This window comes from Archocentrus centrarchus, chromosome 4 (genome assembly GCF_007364275.1).
Source record: "Archocentrus centrarchus isolate MPI-CPG fArcCen1 chromosome 4, fArcCen1, whole genome shotgun sequence".
Taxonomy (NCBI): Eukaryota; Metazoa; Chordata; class Actinopteri; order Cichliformes; family Cichlidae; genus Archocentrus; species Archocentrus centrarchus.
Genome location: NC_044349.1, coordinates 20,052,826 through 20,070,007, shown reverse-complemented (window position 1 = coordinate 20,070,007; position 17,182 = coordinate 20,052,826). Strand labels below are relative to the sequence as shown.

The window sequence follows — 17,182 nt, the reverse complement described above, 5'->3', positions numbered from 1 at the left end:
ACATCCAACCACTGCAAGAATCAGAGTATTTCTTTAGGTAGTGTAACCTGGAGTTGTACTGAAAGTCTGAGCTGTACAAGGTGAACAGGAATGGAAAAAGCACAATCTCCTGTGGAGCTCCTCTATTGCACATTACCAAATCAGACAGAGCCATCCGTTTTCTTCCACTTATCCAATTCAGGGTCATGGAGGGGTGCTGGAGCCCATCCCTGCTGCCATAGGGTGAGAGGCATCGTACACCCTGGACAGGTTGCCAGTCTAACACAGAGATGAAAAAAACAACATTCAAACTCACATTCACAACTATGGGCAATTTAGAATCACACATTGACCTAACCTCACTAACTGCATGTCTTTGGAGTGGGAAGGAAGTCAGAGTACCCAGAGAGAACCCACGCAGACACGGGGAGAACATGCAAACTCCACACAATATATATGTAAAAAGAACTGGGCCAAAGATGAATCAGCGCCCCTGCACACTGATGAGTTGTTCTGAAATGCCAAAGATGCCACATCAGTTCTGTTATCTGTCAAAGGAAGAAAGGCCTGATCCGTGCTGTCAAAGGCTGCAGACAAGTTAAGCAGAACTAGAGCTGAATATTCGCCTTCATCTAAATGAGTATCATTAGTAATTTTCAGTAATGCTGTTTTGGTGCTATTATTTATTTTGATTAGAATTTTAACATGGATAGCATTAAAATACATAGAGATATATAAACAGTTACTATTTGTACGTAACTGGGACTATTGTAATTTTTTATTTTTTTATTTATTTTTTTAAAGGATGTAACACATGGCAATCTCTAACCATAAATCTGTACCGTCCGCCTAACAGATTTCGTTCTTGAACTCCACCTCCCACAATTCTGGGCAAAACGTAAGAAGGTGACGTATGTGTGCTACGTGTCCAGGAAGTTTTATAGTCAACATGGCGGCGCAGCAGGGAGATGTTGATGAGCTTTTCGATGTGAAAAATGCATATTACATTGGCAGCTATCAGCAGTGTATCAATGAGGCGCAGAAAGTGAAGGTAGGTAGCATAATTTAACATCTGAGTGTGCTTAAAGGAAACTGTTCTGTGCCTCCGTGGCTTATGGGAGCTAGCGTTGCGTTTGCCAGCAACTGTGCTAAATATATTAGCTCATATTTATCTTACTGAATTGAATTCATAGCTGAAATGCAACATGTGTTTTGTCTTTAAAGCCGTCGTCACCGGAAAAGGAGACTGAAAGGGACATGTTTTTGTATAGAGCCTACATCGCCCAGGTGAGTGTCGCCTTCTCCAGCAGAAGTATGTTACTGTGCATCTATGGCTGTCACAGTTATTTGACGAGATGACAAAGAGTGTAGCTAACACTTCTCCTCTTACTTTGTGTTACTGCAGAGGAAGTATGCTGTTGTCCTGGATGACATCAAGGCCAACTCTCCCCCCGAGCTGCAGGCCGTGAAGATGTTTGCTGAGTATTTGTCGAGTGAAAACAAAAGGTATCAACATCCATTTTACATTAGTACACCGTGGACGGGTCATGGGACATAGCAATGTTGATAAAACATATTTTTATGTAATAGTTCACAGTTGTCTTGCAATCTGCAACAATAGTAGGCTAAAGTTCACACAAGTATTTAGATATGCAGTCATCTTTGTGGAGCTACAGAAAGCATATTATAGGGGCTCAGAGAGGAACTGTGGTACTGTATGAGGATATCAGGAGTGGCAGAGTTTATGTGAGGGTGGTGTATGGGGACAGTGAGACATTGGTGAGGTGCGCGGTGAGAGTGACAGATGGGTTTGGAATTACATCAGGGATCGGCTCTGAGACCTTTCTTTTTTGGAATGGTGATGGACAGGTTGACAGATGAGGTCAGGCAAGAGTCTTTGTGGGCTATGATGTTCACAGATGACATTGTGATCTGTAGTGAGAATAGACAGCAGGAAGAAGAGAGCCTGGAGAGGTGGAGGTATGGAGAAAAGAGGAATTAAAATCAATAGAAACAAGACAGAATACATGCATGTGAATGAGCGGGAGGCAGGTGTAAGAATGAAGATGCAAGGAGTAGAGATAGTGAAGGTGTATGAGTTTAAATCCCTGAGGAAGCCATCTAAAGCAGGGGTCTCAAACTCCAGGCCTCGTGGGCTGGTGTCCTGCAGATTTTAGATGTGTCCCTGATCCAACACACCTGAATCAAATGGCTGAATTACCTCCTCAGTATGCAGTCAAGTTCTCCAGAGTCCTGCTAATGACTTCTATATTTGACTCGGGTGTGTTGAAGCAGAGACACATCTAAAACCTGCAGGACACCAGCCCTCGAGGCCTGGAGTTTGAGACCCCTGATCTAAAGCAATGGGCAGTGCACAAGAGAGGTGAAGAAGTGAGTGCAGGCAGGGTGGATACAAGTGACAGAAGGATAGCAGCAAAGCTTAAAGGGAAGAGTTACAAAATGGTAGTAAGACCTAGTATGATGTATGGTTTGGAGACGGAGGGGCTGGACGCAGAGTGAAGATTCTAAGTTGGGAGTGACCAGGATGGACAAGATTAGAGCTGAGTAAATCAGAGGGATAGCTCAGGTCGAGCAGTTTGGAGACAAAGTTGGAGAAGCAAAGTGGAAATAGTGAGCAATAGTGAATATATTGGACAAAGGATGTTGAAGATTAGGTAGGAAGGAAAAGAGGAAGACCGGATGTAGTGAAGGGGGACATGCAGAGGACAGAAGAGGACAGAGTGAGATGAAGGCAGATGATCCACTGTGGCGACCCCTAAAGGGAGCAGCCGAAAGAAGAATTATTAGACATGCAATGTGCATATCAGAGGTTTGGGTTTGGCAGAGACGTATGTGTTTGAGGGTCTCAGATATTCATCAGTTCTTGTCCTGATGAACATAGGAGATAGGAGTGTTGATAGGAGTGTTGCCATATACCAGTACAAGCAACACTGTAAGTATTATTAATTGGTGATGATGATATTAATAGAAACTTTTCAAAAGCAGAATTAAAAACAGGGTGTTTGAGAGTAAGACCAAATGCATAAAAAGAAAAGAAAGAAAATAGATGCAAAATTTAAGTATTAATTGGGCTCTGGGGCTTGAAAAAGGGCGACTGGACCTGTTTTTGTTTGTTGAAGACATTTCACCTGTTATCCGAGAGGCTTCTCCGAAACTGAAGACGCTTTTCGGATCCAGAGACTACCGAGACCTGGATGACTGAGAACCTACGCAGACATATTAACAATTGTGAATAAAAGAAAACTTGAATAATAAAAATAAAAGACAATAAAGAAACCATAAAAAAGTAAAGTATAACATTTAACAAGTAATTCAAAAGCAGTCAGTATTTCTGCAAGTCTTATATATGTAGGGACATTGCTCCAAAGCCAAGGGGTTCAATAATTCCCAGTGCTTCCCAAAGGGGAGAAATAAGTGTTGTGTTAATAATACACACACGATAATACTGTAAATAATTCAGGGATGGTACTAATGTAGTGAACAGATTATACTGATAACAGATGTTAGGTCTTGTAGATCTTTTGCATATTAGTTCATCTGGTTGTCTTTTCACGGTTTCCAGTAGTTGTTTATGTAAGTTCTCATACAGTCAGGGTTACAGACTGTATTTCCTGTTCTCTCCACGTGTGTTTTGAATGTTATTTATTTGTCAAAAAGTGGCAGTTATTCAGAATTCTTTTGACCACAGTAATCATGCAGTGAAAACTGGATGTTTTGGCAGCGCTTTTACCAAAGTAGTCCCCCATCCCCCACTCACCCACCCACCACCACCACGTTTTCATGTTTCACTGCTTAACAAGCTTGACAGAATTCAATTAGGTTTCCATACATTTTTAAATAGTAGTACAAAAAGGAGACTGAGTATATTTTAAACATCTTTTATCCCTCAGATTGTGGTTTGTTTTTTTTTGCCTGTTATCTTCACAGGTTTTGATTGTGTTTTGTTTTCACTCAGAGATGCTATCGTTGCCGATTTGGACAAAAAGATGGCAAAGAGCGTGGATGCTGCCAACACCACCTTCCTCCTCATGGCTGCCTCCATCTATTACCATGAGATGAACACTGATGCTGCCCTCAGGACTCTGCACCAAGGAGAAAGCCTGGAGTGGTAAGTTTTATTCATAATCCAATCCAAACATATTTCATCATATTACTACTTTTACTACTGCTGAATGTAATTACCACAAAAGCAAGAACTGTACAAATTTTAACTTTAGTTTTTATTCATAACCAACATTTGATGGAGATACTCAGTCATCTGAGCTCATGTTTGCATGATTATTGCTTCTGGATTCACTGTGCTGCTTTCTCAAATATGCACAAGCACCTACACGGCTAATATGTGGGACTGTGTGAGAGGGAGATTAACTATAATTCTGCATGTAAAATTCATCAATCGTGTTTGGCATTTTTAGAAATATCACAGATAATTTGTGAATAAACCTGGTTGTTTACGAACAGTGAATTCCATAACTTGGAGTCCTTTTATTTTGATTTGGGAAATGAATTGCGGTGTTGAAATGTGTTCCACATCACTCTGTGTTGTGTGATCTTGGTTTGCTTGCATTTTAAAGATGTCTGCATGAAACTGATCAAACTTGACCTTGTTCTCTTTTTCTTTTCATCAGTATGGCCATGACCATTCAGGTGCTTCTGAGTTTGGATCGTGTTGACCTTGCGAGGTATGAAGTTAGTTAATGTTATCATGCAAGAAAAGAAGAGCATGATGGTAGAGGATTTGCACTTGAATTGGTGGATGAACTTTGGGAAACATGTATCTACAGTTCTGTGCAAAAGTCTTGAATCACCCCTCTTAAAAAAAAAAAAAAAAAAAAAAAAATTTCCCTCCAAGCAGCCAGACTTTCTTGTGATATTTTGGTCTTGAGCAATAGTTCTCCAGGCTTTCAAAGTTTTTCTTTGGACAGTGGCTGCTGTTTCTCATTTTCAGTTAAGTCTGTACACCTGACCATTTTTGGGATTTAAATATAACAGACAACTTGGCAAAGAAGATGATTGCCAAAGAGCTGTTTGTGGAAAACCTGGCATGGTGAGCAGCTTGTCCCTAAAAAAAAAAAAAATTGAGAAAACTGGACAAGTGGGGGGCAGATAAGTGGCAGCAGGCCTCAAAACTGTAGCAGATGAACAGTATGTGAAAGTAATGTTCTTAAGAAACAGGAAAAAATGCAGCAAAGACCTGATACAAGATCTGAGAGATGCATCTGGTCCTTCAGTTGATCCATCTACTGTTCACTGAAGCCTCATCAGAAATGGTCTCAGTGGAAGGATGGCTGTTAAGAAGCCATTTTTTAAGTAAAGGAAACAGGGAGAAAAGGCTGAAGTATGCTGCATCACACAAGAACTGGAATGGAAATCAGTGGCAACAGGTCTGATGGAGTGATGAATCTAAATTTGAAATTTTCTAAATTATCATCAATAAAGGAGAAAGGAGGTACAACAGTGCATGTCTGCTGCCGTCTGTAATACAGTGGAGGCTCTGTCATGCGGCTGCATTTCAGCCAGTGGTGTCGGGGATGTTTTTAAAATTGACGGAATTATGAATGTAGAAAAGTATCATCAGCCACTATGCACCTCAACATTATTGAAGCAGTGTGGAATCAAAAACAAAAGGCAAACACCATCTAAAGAAGAGCTTTGAATGTCCTTCAAGAAGCCTGGAGAACTATTCCTGAAGGCTGCTTAAAGAAATGACAAGATTGTGAGAGAAGACACACACCCAGCCTCAGGGGGTCACAAGCTAGTGTACTTCTAGTGCTGGTCCCAAGCCTGGATAAAATGGGAGGGTGGCGTCCTGTGTAAAATCTGTGCTAAATCAACATGCGGATACATCCACTGTGGTGACCCCTTGGGGAAATAAGAGAACAGCCAAAAGTACCTACTACTTTCCATAAATGTATACATGTTTCAATTATAAAAGCCAAAAAAAAAAAAAAACAGAAATGAGGGGTGGCTCAAAACTTGTGCACAGTACTGTATCTAACAGTTTAAACTCAACAAACCTACTATATGTATTGCTTGTTCTTGTTCTGTATCCCTCATAGAAACATTTGCACTGACAAAAGCATAGACTCACAATGATTTATTTATTTTTTCCCACAGGAAAGAGCTGAAGAAGATGCAGGAGCAGGATGAAGATGCTACTCTGACCCAGCTAGCAACAGCCTGGGTTAACATTGCTGTGGTGAGGAGAGAAGCATTTATTCATTTTCCTAACATCACTAAGATATGCAGTTGATTTAGAATAAATCATGAGAAATTTTGAAACCCTCGGTACATAATACAGTAGTTCCTTTAGTTGTGTATCAGGTCAGTACTGATATTGACTAAAGCTGCAGGCAGGGTTTTATGTAGGAAATATTGGTGCAGTGTAAGGCTAACCTAGCGGGAGTGTGACAGGTGGTAAATGGACTGTGTTCTGTTTATTAAATGGCTCGTATCTACAGGAGCTCTGCACCCTCATCCTCATTAGAAAAACAATATGATGCATATCAAGCAGCTGGGGGCTGACTTTTCAGAATCATCACTGACTCACAGTCTGCTTGTTATTCCAGGGTGGAGATAAGCTGCAGGATGCCTACTACATTTTCCAGGAGATGTCTGACAAGTACTCTTCTACACTGTTGCTCCTCAATGGCCAGGCGGCCTGCTACATGGCTCAAAACAAGTGGGAGGAAGCTGAGGGAGTGCTACAGGAGGCTCTTGATAAGGTTAGAGGACAATAGGTGTTTTGTTTTTGTCTTTTCCTCTGACTCATTAATCAATATACTGAACACACTGTGGACTGCATTTATGCACAGTTAATTAACTTAAATCCTTAATTAACTTGTTTTTGAGGCAGCTTTTAGAGCCATAACCTGCATAATGAAATCCTTGGAGCAGGAGAGTAGTGCCACTTTTTACATAATTGATAAACTTCCATGTTAAGAAACCAGTTAGATCTTCCCCTTAGTATGAAGTCATAAGATCAGCCAATATGTGTGGTAGTTAATCGGATGCTTCTATTACATTAACAGCATCCAGAAAAGCTGATTTTTGAGGTCCAGAGTCTTTGTTTTACCATCTGTTCATGCCTTGTGTCTGCACCACTCTGGAGTTGAAGGACTGTTTTAGTTTGAAAACTTGGGAACTGCTTCGTAGTGACACCCACGTTTGCTGCCTGACTGCATCTCTCGCTTCCTGATTCTAATTATGACCCTTTTCTGTAAGAAAACAAAACAAAAAGACATCAGTCCTGAGCACCAGTTAATGGGTCAACTCAGATAGGAAGTTACAGTTGTTGCTGACCTGTTTGTCTGTGATAGCAGCTGTTAAATTCTGCATTTTATCCTACCTATATGCACATGTACATGAATGGTCAGCTGGATGGAGATTGCTTTCATTTTAAAATTAAACAAGCATTAGTCCCAACATAGCCTGGGTGTTAACTATGTAACTGCTGAAACCAGACCACCTTAAGATTTAAAAAAAAAAAAAAAAAAAAAGTCACTAGTTTAGTAAAGTATATATAACTCTGTGAAGAAAATATGTAAATGATCTGAGTAATGGAAGTGTAACAGCAGATGGCAGCAGATCCAAGTTTCTTGCACTTCATCTCTTAACAGGATTAGGTTGGACTGTACCTACTGTCACTACATATAACAAATGTGGGGTGTTTCATTGTAATTTATCCATTTTCATTCTTCACACTGTTGAATATGCTCTGTTGTTGTAAATAATAAATACGGCTTACAGTTTACATCAATGTTTCTTCAGTTTGAATGTTATCCATCAATGTGGATAACTTTGATAATCCTGCTCCCCAGATTTGTGATGCCTGCTGATCAGCTTTTCTATTTATTTATTTATTTATTTATAACAGAGCAGTGGTTATCCATTCATGTTGCTGCTCATTAAACAGACAAAATGTAACAGGAATGTAATGCGACTTTCAGTTAGCTTGTTCTAAACCACACAAGTGTTTTGATGGTGATTCATTTGAACCAGTGTAGCATTAAACTGGATCACTGCTACCTGCAAAACCTTGTGGGCTTCTGTAGTTACAGCAGGTCAAACTGAAGTCTTTCAGTAAGAAACATGCTAAACAGGAGGTACGAGAATAAAGCATCTCACTATCTTTCCTTCTGTCTCTCTTTCTTGTCCCTATCAGGACAGCAGTCATCCTGAGACACTGATCAACCTGATAGTGCTGACTCAGCACTTGGGCAAAGCTCCTGAGGTGAGACTTTGAACCTCTAAAACAGATCGTGAGGGCACTGTTTTAACCATAGGTTTAACAATATCCCACAGGAAAACTCATCCTCGGTCAGAGGATTTGAAACAGTTTTGCCTCCTACCCCTTCATGCTTGTGTCAAGGATTAATAAACATGCTGCACTTCTCATATTAGGACTGTTTGTTTGTTGCTTTCCAGCAAGCAGCATCTTCTGCGCCGAAAGAGTTACACAATCTGAAGCTCAGAGTTCATGCGATAAACACTCATTTATCTTCCTACATTTTAAGGACTTGATAGCACACCGATAGCAGTACACTGCTGACATGAAGCCACAAGCCATCATTAGAAAGTTTCCACCTGCAAAAACTGCTGATTACCACATCTCACTCAAGGTTTTCCTTGGTTATGTGGAAATTTCTTTGCACATTATAGCTGAGTGGATTATCATCTGGTAGGAAGTACACATTTAAAGGACCTTTGGTATCTAATTGTTTTTCTATATAAGTCAAACAGCTGTATATTTTAAATATGCATGACTAATTTGGCAAAACCTATAGGAAAAGTATGTTACTGTCAATTACAAGTTTGATACATGACACTTTAGCTGTGTGTTTTGATCCTAAAAACAGACAGGCTTACCCACAAAAAAAAACTAACAAACTATGTCACCTTTACTCTGTAAACCTGCTTTTCATGGACTTTTAACTTTGTCCAGGAGGTTTTGTTTTTGTTTTTGTTTTGTTTTGTTTGTTTATCATTAACTATTTTTCTTTCTTACTGATGGTCTGATGTGTTTATGGTGTCCCCAGGTAACCAATCGCTACCTGTCCCAGCTAAAAGATGCACACAGAGCCCACCCATTCCTCAAAGACTATTTAGCCAAGGTAACTTTCTTGTTTATCAATCTGAGGAGTATAATGTACTTAAATCTGTTACAGTTTAATTACATGGCTTGGTTGTTATGAAAGTTTTGGTGGCAGGTGACCTTTGGAGCAAGGTCACTGTGGATCTTTACACACACTGTTTTCTAATTGCACAAGAATGCAGATGTACATAAACATGCTGACAGTGGGTTAGAATGTTAGGAGCAGGAGTTTCTGTGGTCAGATTTGTTTGTCACTGGTGCTTTAATGGCTTCCTCTGCTCTTTGTTCTCTTGCAGGAGAATGAGTTTGACAGGCTATCAATGCAGTACGCTCCCACAGCTACAGCGTAGAGCATCTGCTTTTACCGAGGAGGCAGCCTAACAATGGACGGACTTTAGTTTAACACCACAGAATCAGCTTCTCTCTCCCCTCTCTCACTTTGATATTTGTTTTATTTTTACTTGGAAATTTTGGCTGTATTATTTAAACCACACTAGATGTCACAATTTCCCGTGGGGTCAGACCAAACGTGTCTTTGCTTTGGTATCAGTTCTTTAGAAATTTACAACACATCTGTGTGTAACGCAAGCATTCATTTGAGATGAAAATAATAAACGTGTATTGCCTGAGCTGCGTGATGTGTGGATTACCTGCATGTATTGGAGTAAATAAAATTCAGTCATGAACATGCGCTCTGAACTATAGGTGTGATGCAAATTGTGTGCATGGTGCAGTGTGTGTGTGTGTGTGCGAGAGAGAGAGTGATCTGTCTCTTTAAGCCAGCCTGTCTAATCCGCGGTGGTATAATCGGAGGGTTCAAACTGAAAGATAGCGTCCTAATTAAGTCACGCCCCCTCTGCTTTTTGTTGTTTTTGTTTTTCCACCCCGTTTCTTTTAAACGCAGCTGAGCTGTTTGCCCCTCTTTGAACGCACCAGTTGAGCGCGCCTTGTTAAACCTTTGGACACGCTGAGCAGCCAGACGACGGAGAGGAGGAGGAGAAGAGGCGACGGGCCGCCTCTTCGCGGGATGATATCCTCATTTACTCATTTCCTTTCAATGGAATAATTTGTGTTCCCGTAAGAGTTGCCGGTTTGTCAGGGATCTGCTGTTTAAACTCATGAGACGTTATATAAGGCGAATAACGGACCTCGATGAGAGCGTGTGTGACAGCGCAGCGGCACAATAATCTGGCAGGGTTTGGCACCGGAGAGGCGACAGAAGCGTTGGACCCTTTGATTTTTTTTTTAATTTATTTATTTATTTTTTAATGTATGTGCGTTCAAACGCGTTAAATACTGATTTATCCACGTCGCTAGCTAGCTTGTAACCCGCTGCCGGTGCTGGTCCATTCACTGCCGTGTGTGTCCGATTTAATTTAGCTAGGCGGCTAACCAAGACGCGTCGCTGCCGCAGATGAGCTGTGTGCGTAGCGGAATGATTACCAGAAGAAGAAGCCTCCACCGGGCTGGCGCTGGTGGCTCAAATTAATTGTAGAAACTTGTTTAGTAATTTTTCTGCCTGATTGTCAAATCCAGCTGCGTAGTCCGTGTGTCTGGTCATACCTGGCGGGGCCCTGTTATTCAAAAAAACTGACCTGGACGCAAAAGAATGGGCCCCGGTCTTAATTTGGAAAACAAAGAATTAGGCTACTAAGCTGGTTAAGACAGGCTTCTTCTTTTTTTTTTTTTTTTTCTTTAGGACAACTAGCAAGCTGGTTGATCAGTCAGTCGCTCAGTCTGGACTGTACTGCTCCTTGGTGTGTTTCTCTGCCCCTTAGCTGGAGTATTTTCTCCTATTTTTACTGTGTTGTTTCTGCGCTTCACCATAATGGGTAGTCATGCCGGGAGCGCCGGGCCGGTGGAAGTGGAGCCCATGCCGGGGTACATAGAGTTCATCACCAGATCCACCATTGTCATGCTGGACGCATGGCGAGACTGTAGCAGCTGCGGTCTGGAGCTCAGCAAACGGACTTTCCTGGATCACGCATACATTACCTGGACCGAAATCGCCCTGTTTGTCTTTTGCGCCTATTTGTGGACGCAGGTCAGGAGGGGACTGACAGAAAGTCTGTTTAAGGTGGGTAACATACAATGACAGCATTGCCTAATTTATTTACATCCTCGAGTAAGCGTCTTAGGGATTCATTATTCTAACTGGAACGGCAGAAGTGTGGCCTCTCGTCTTACAGTAGTTAAGAGGAGGCATATGATGCTCTGTGCGTGCCGGAGGCAGGGCAGGCGGCAACGACTACAGCACATGAGAAGTATTGGAACCTGTTGCGGGTTTAATATAAAGGAACAAGTCAAAGTGGGAGAACACGTTAAATCCTGCCCACATAGCGTAACCACAATGTCAGAAAATATGAACCTGATTCTCAGGCTACCACAAACACAGCTGCTGCTGCGCACACAACTTCCCGTAGGTTCTCATTTTAGTCAAAATGGTGGCAGGTTCAAGTAGCGTAAGAGACTGTCCATATGCTCTTACAGATGCATATGGTAGCTGCTGCACGCTTCACATCACATGCTCTGAGTTTGCACGCTGTGTGCAGAGGAGGGCAGGAAGACTGGGGACTACAGTCGGTAGCCTTATTTACACGTGCTGAGCCAACAGAGTGATCAGGTGCAAGGAATGCAAGTTATTAAATTATTTTATATTTAGTTTTTGGTATTGTTTTCTCGCACTCTTTCTTTCTGCGAGATTCCTTCATCTTGAAGAATCTTTCTGTTAATCTGGTTATAATATCTGGTTGTAATATTTTAATCCCATTCTACTAGCAAGTGATGCGTATTTCCTCCCTGTGCCTCCCCTCTCTGTCTCTTTCTCTATCACACACAAATATGACACTGAAACCAGTCAATATTACAAATTTGTGGTGGCCAATGAGGCTAAAATTCTGTAATTCTGTTTCCATGTTTTTGTGCAACATCACCTTATATATAAATACTGCTAGTTTTACTGGAACATAAATGAAGAAATTGTTGATGTTGCCAGAAAGGGCTGCTTGTTTATAATAAAACCTAATTCCAAAATCAGATGGCCAGTCCATCCTTCCATTTCCTTCTGCTTATCCAATTCAGCATTGCAGGGGAGCCTATGACCTATGGCAGCTGGGATAGGCTCCATCCCAGCTGCCATAGGTCAAGAGGCAGGGTGCACTCTAGACAGGTCACCAGTCTAAGGCCTGATTTAGACTTCTGCATTGGGTCTTTGCGGGCCTGTGTAACCAGAAATCCCCTCTAAACTCTACACAGTAACCTACAACATAACCTGATGTGCAAAAATGTTTCTTGAGAAATGGAACTACACATTGATACAGCCTGCAAGGATTGTGATTACCATGTACGGTTGAGAGAAGATGTCTGGTTATGTACGTAGGCTCCGCAAAGACCCAACACTGAAGCATCATTCAGCCATAACACAGAGAGACTGACAACCATACACACCCACATCTAGGGGCAATTTAGAATCACCAGTTAACCAAACTCCACTAACTGCATGTCTTTGAACTGTGAGAGGAAGCCAGAGAGAACTTGCTGACTCTACAGAGAAAGGCTCCAGCCAGATATTGGATTTGAACCCAGGACCTTCTTACTGTGAGGCAGCAGTGCTACCCTCCATATTCATGTCATAAAGTAGCAAATGGTGTTATGTTTTTATGTATCTAACCATGTGCACACAGTGTCTCTAAAAGCAGCCCAACAGCATCTTCCTTCAATTTCAGAGGTCAGATATTCAGACTATGCTTTCACTCATTTCAGTCCTGAGTACTTCCATCCAGTTAGTGTTGCCAGGGAGGGGCCCTCTAACCACAGGCAGTCTGCATGTGGCCTCTGGCTAGTTAATCTGCCATTATCCCAGATGGTGGGGGTGGAGTGTCTACATACGGTAGATGCTATGATGATAATGATACTAGAGTAGTACACAGTAGCTGAAAACCCCATGTGCAAAGCCAGATGTTGCCTGTGAATGCAAAGAATGAGGCCTTAATTCCCTTTTTGCATTACATGTGTGCGTCAGTGTATTTCTGTTTGACATATATGGAACATCATGGGGCTAACCTCCTTTGAGGCATAGATGCTATAAGAGCTGTAGATTTTGAATCAAACCTCAGTGCATATGTAATACAACTTTTACTGTGCTTACATTAGGGATGAAGAGGATGGGTTCAGTGTTAGTTTAGCAACGTGATGGTAGTGCAACACAAGTATTGCTGTTACTCATCACAAAAACTCTGGTGGCAGAGGAGTCCGATATCCTTGTGTGATGTCCTATCTTAGCAGAATGGGAATAAAACAGGATAGCTTCACTCTCCTAAAGTTGGAATTGGACTAAAGCACAGTGCATTTAATGACCTGTCAGCAATGACTGAATATATGGTTTTCATAGAGTTAAAGTTCTCTTGCTTTGGAGGAAAGTAGCTAATTTATTATAAGCACAATAAATTACATCTCAATCATGAGTTCAATTCAATTCAATTTTATTTATATAGCACCAAATCACAACAAACAGTTGCCTCAAGGCGCTTTGTATTGTGGGTAAAGACCCTACAATAATACAAAGAAAGCCCAACAGTCAAAACGACCCCCTATGAGCAAGCACTTGGCGACAGTGGGAAGGAAAAACTCCCTTTTAACAGGAAGAAACCTCCAGCAGAACCAGGCTCAGGGAGGGGCAGTCATCTGCCGCGACCGGTTGGGGCTGAGAGGATGTATGTGAGTCCGCATACATACTACAATTTCAGAGCTGGTGAGATTCTACATACATCAGATGCTAGATCAGACATCAGTGGGAGAAACACTCTTATTCTGGTGTAACCTGAAGACTACAGTAATTTGGTTTCTCACATTAACAGTGACAGCATGGTGGTGTGGTGGTTAGCACTGTTGCCTCACAGTTAGAAGGTCTGGGTTCGAGTCCATCTTGGCCCAGGTGTGGAGTTTGTATGTTCTCTTGCGTTGTGTGTATATACTAGGTATTATGGTAAGAGAAACTGAGACCTGATTTCAAAGTAAAACTCATCTTTAAGTGAATGTGATTTCAACACTGACCAACACATCTAGTCCATCATTAATGATATAACAAATAATGAAATACATAACTAGACAGAAATTGATGTGAAAAATATCAAATTGCCCATTACATAAATATTGAAATATAAACTTACTAAAAAAACCACATTTAAAAATTACAATTTCAAATGACACATGCAGCCATTAAAAATAAACTTGTGCCTTCCACTAATTTCACTCTAGATCAATTGTAATCAATAGTATAGGCCCTCACAGTGTTACACAGTCAATATCAAGTCAGTCAGATTTTGGATTTCAAAATAATTGCTCTTTGAAATTGTATACCAGATTTCAAATGCTCCATTTCAAATAGCTATTATTTTGAAATCCAAAAAACAGACTGACTTGATATTGACCATTGTGAGGGTGTATACTGTTGATTGAGAGTGCAATTAGTCTGTGTAAACAGCAAGTTTCTGTACAACAGGATTCTGAAGTGAGACAAAATCATTTTGAGTGGGTAATACTTTGAAGGTGTATACTGTTGATCTAGAGTGAAGTGAGTCTGGAAACAGGAGGTTCTCATATAATGGCTTTCTGAAATCATATGAAAACAAGCTCATATAAGCAATTTCAGAGGGCTGTTATTTTGAAATCCAGAATTAGGCTCACTTGATATTGAGTAACACTATGAGGACTGTGGATCTAAATTGAAATTAGTTTGTAGAAACAACAAGTTTACTTGTAATGACTGTAGATGACTTTTGAAATCTTAATCCTTAAATGTGGTTCTTGGTAAAAAAAATAATAATAATAATATTTATTCATTCTATTTAAATATGAAATGCAGTGCTTTTGTGTTTTTAGTACTGGATTAAATGTGGGGGTTAATATTGAAATCACTTGAAGATTGCTTTTATTTTAAAATCAGGTCGTAGTTTCTCTTACCATAATACGGCAGAAGACTAAATCGGGTCTCCCACCTGTCAGCTAAGAACAGGAAACTGAGACTACAGTTCACGCGTGCTCACCAAAATTGAACAGTAGAAAATCAGAAAAATGAGTCTCAATTTCTGCTGCAACATTCAGATGCTGGGGTGACAATTTATTGTAAACAGCATGAGCATGGATCCATGTGTCCATGTTTCAGGCTGCTGGTGGTGGTAGTGTAATGGTGTTGGGGATGTTTTCTTGGCATACTTTGATTATTTATATTTGCTACAAAATACCCGAGTAATGTTGCTGACCATGTCCTTCCCTTTATGACCACAGTGTACCCATCTTCTGATGGCAGGATAATGTGCCACGTAACAAAACTCAAATCATCTTAAACTGGTTTCTTGAACATGGTAATGATTTCACTGTACTCAAATGGCTTCCACAGTTACTAGATCTTAATCCAAAAGTGCACCTTTGGAATGTGGTTGAACGGGAACGGGAGATTCACATCATGGATGTGTATCATGTCAATATGGATCAAACTCTGAGGAATGTTTCCAGGAACTTCTGGAATCTGTGCCACAAATAAGTAAGACAGTTCTGAAGGCAAAAAATAGTGCAGCCCACTAGTAGCAAGATGTGCCTAATAAAGTGTCCAGTCTGTATATTTGCATTATTATGGCTGTCACCTATAGAGCTGGGCATTTCAGTTTTCTTATATTCTACGTTAGGCATAGTTTTGATCTGAATTGCATCTTTTCTAGTTGCTGCTATTGTTGCGTTTACATTGTATGAAATTATCTTTGTGGATTTAAACTTTTGCTGAGACATTCGATGACATCACCTTGTACTCAAGGAAATTTGAATGGCAGTTTTGCCCTGCTTTCCTCCCTAACATCAGTACCTGCAGAAAACGTTTTTGTGGTTTTTAGATGTCGGCTGTTGGATAAACATAATTAGTTTCCTGTTTTGTTACTTACAGCACTCCCAGACCCGTTTGAAGAATGAAAGTTGACCCACTTTAAAATCTACAGTTACCGTGGTCTGCATCTTTCTCTTTCTGCTCTGCTTATAAAAGCACAGCAGAATACTTCATTTTGATTTCTGTTTGGTCAGCTTGCCTTACTCAGTTGCACTGCAGTAACCAGCAGACAAACCGTGTTCCACATGAATAACTGATAGGTGGAGATACTGAATCCTTTGTTCTGGTAGGCTTTATATTCACCACCTAGCAATCTGGTCACATTTAATGCCAGCGAGTATTCAGACTACTCAGGCACAGTGGTGGATATAAGACAGGTGGATATAAGGCAGGTAGACAAACACCGATTTTTATGGTGCATGAACTTTGTACATGTAAAAGTGTGCCCCAAACGAGGTCAAGGTTGCAAACCTGGCAGCAGTCCTAAACTGGTGTGTTCTGTGTTTATGTGAACCAAGAGGATACCAAACCAGTCCCCTCACACACTCACTGCTATCATTTCATGTCACCGAGCATGCTCTTGGGTAGGGTGAAGCGAGTGTGTTGCGGGTGGGGTTGGCATCAGAACATGTGTGTGACTGAGTGTTTTTCAGTATGTTTCACGTTGGGTTTGGTGTACTAGGTCCAGCAGCACCTTTTCAGGTTAAATAAAACTTGTTTATGAGGTGCTTGAGTTCCGCTGTTACATAAGATGCTGCGGCGCATCATCATGTTCTGCCTCCATTTGCACCATGAGACTGACACTTCAACATCTGAATAAAGGCATGCGCGTCCTGTAAGTGTGAAGAAAATGGACCCTGTAACTGTAAATGTCACACAAAACCTACACACTACAGCTTCCTCTTTCTTTTCTTTTTAGCTTTAGTTTGCACAAACATGTTTGTGTCTCTGTATCATTGAAACAGGTGTACGCCTGCTTGTTGTTTTAAATTGCACATTGGGGGGAAAGGGGGGGGGGGGGGGGTGCTTGTTAAGATTTCCAAAACATTTGTTTGTGTTTGCATGCATTTTGTCTGTCATTAAGTCCCAGTTTTTAAAGAGGCCACTCCCGACTTCAACATCAAGGAATTGTACTGGGTGACGGCAGTTGTATGAAATCGGTGGCAAGAGGAAGGAAGGACGATAAGTGGAGTGAGGAAACGAGAGAAGGGCTG

At 41.0% G+C, this 17,182-nt stretch overlaps 2 protein-coding genes across 2 annotated transcripts in view; both read left to right on the top strand.

Annotated features, from left to right (window-relative positions):
- Positions 1-871: 871 nt before the first annotated feature.
- cope (COPI coat complex subunit epsilon) lies at positions 872-9,724 on the top strand. Its single transcript, XM_030727344.1, has 10 exons — positions 872-1,030; positions 1,204-1,266; positions 1,385-1,485; positions 3,956-4,108; positions 4,629-4,682; positions 6,118-6,199; positions 6,570-6,725; positions 8,165-8,233; positions 9,039-9,113; positions 9,391-9,724. Exons 1-10 carry the CDS (start codon positions 893-895, stop codon positions 9,442-9,444), a joined length of 945 nt encoding a protein of 314 aa, XP_030583204.1. The 5' UTR covers positions 872-892; the 3' UTR covers positions 9,445-9,724.
- Positions 9,725-9,942: 218 nt separating this feature from the next.
- cers1 (ceramide synthase 1) overlaps positions 9,943-17,182 on the top strand; it is a 32,332-nt gene continuing 25,092 nt past the window's right edge. The window contains exon 1 of the mRNA XM_030728036.1: positions 9,943-11,171. Within this exon, the coding sequence (XP_030583896.1) occupies positions 10,923-11,171 (249 nt within the window). The 5' untranslated portion in view covers positions 9,943-10,922. The remainder of the gene's footprint in view (positions 11,172-17,182) is intronic.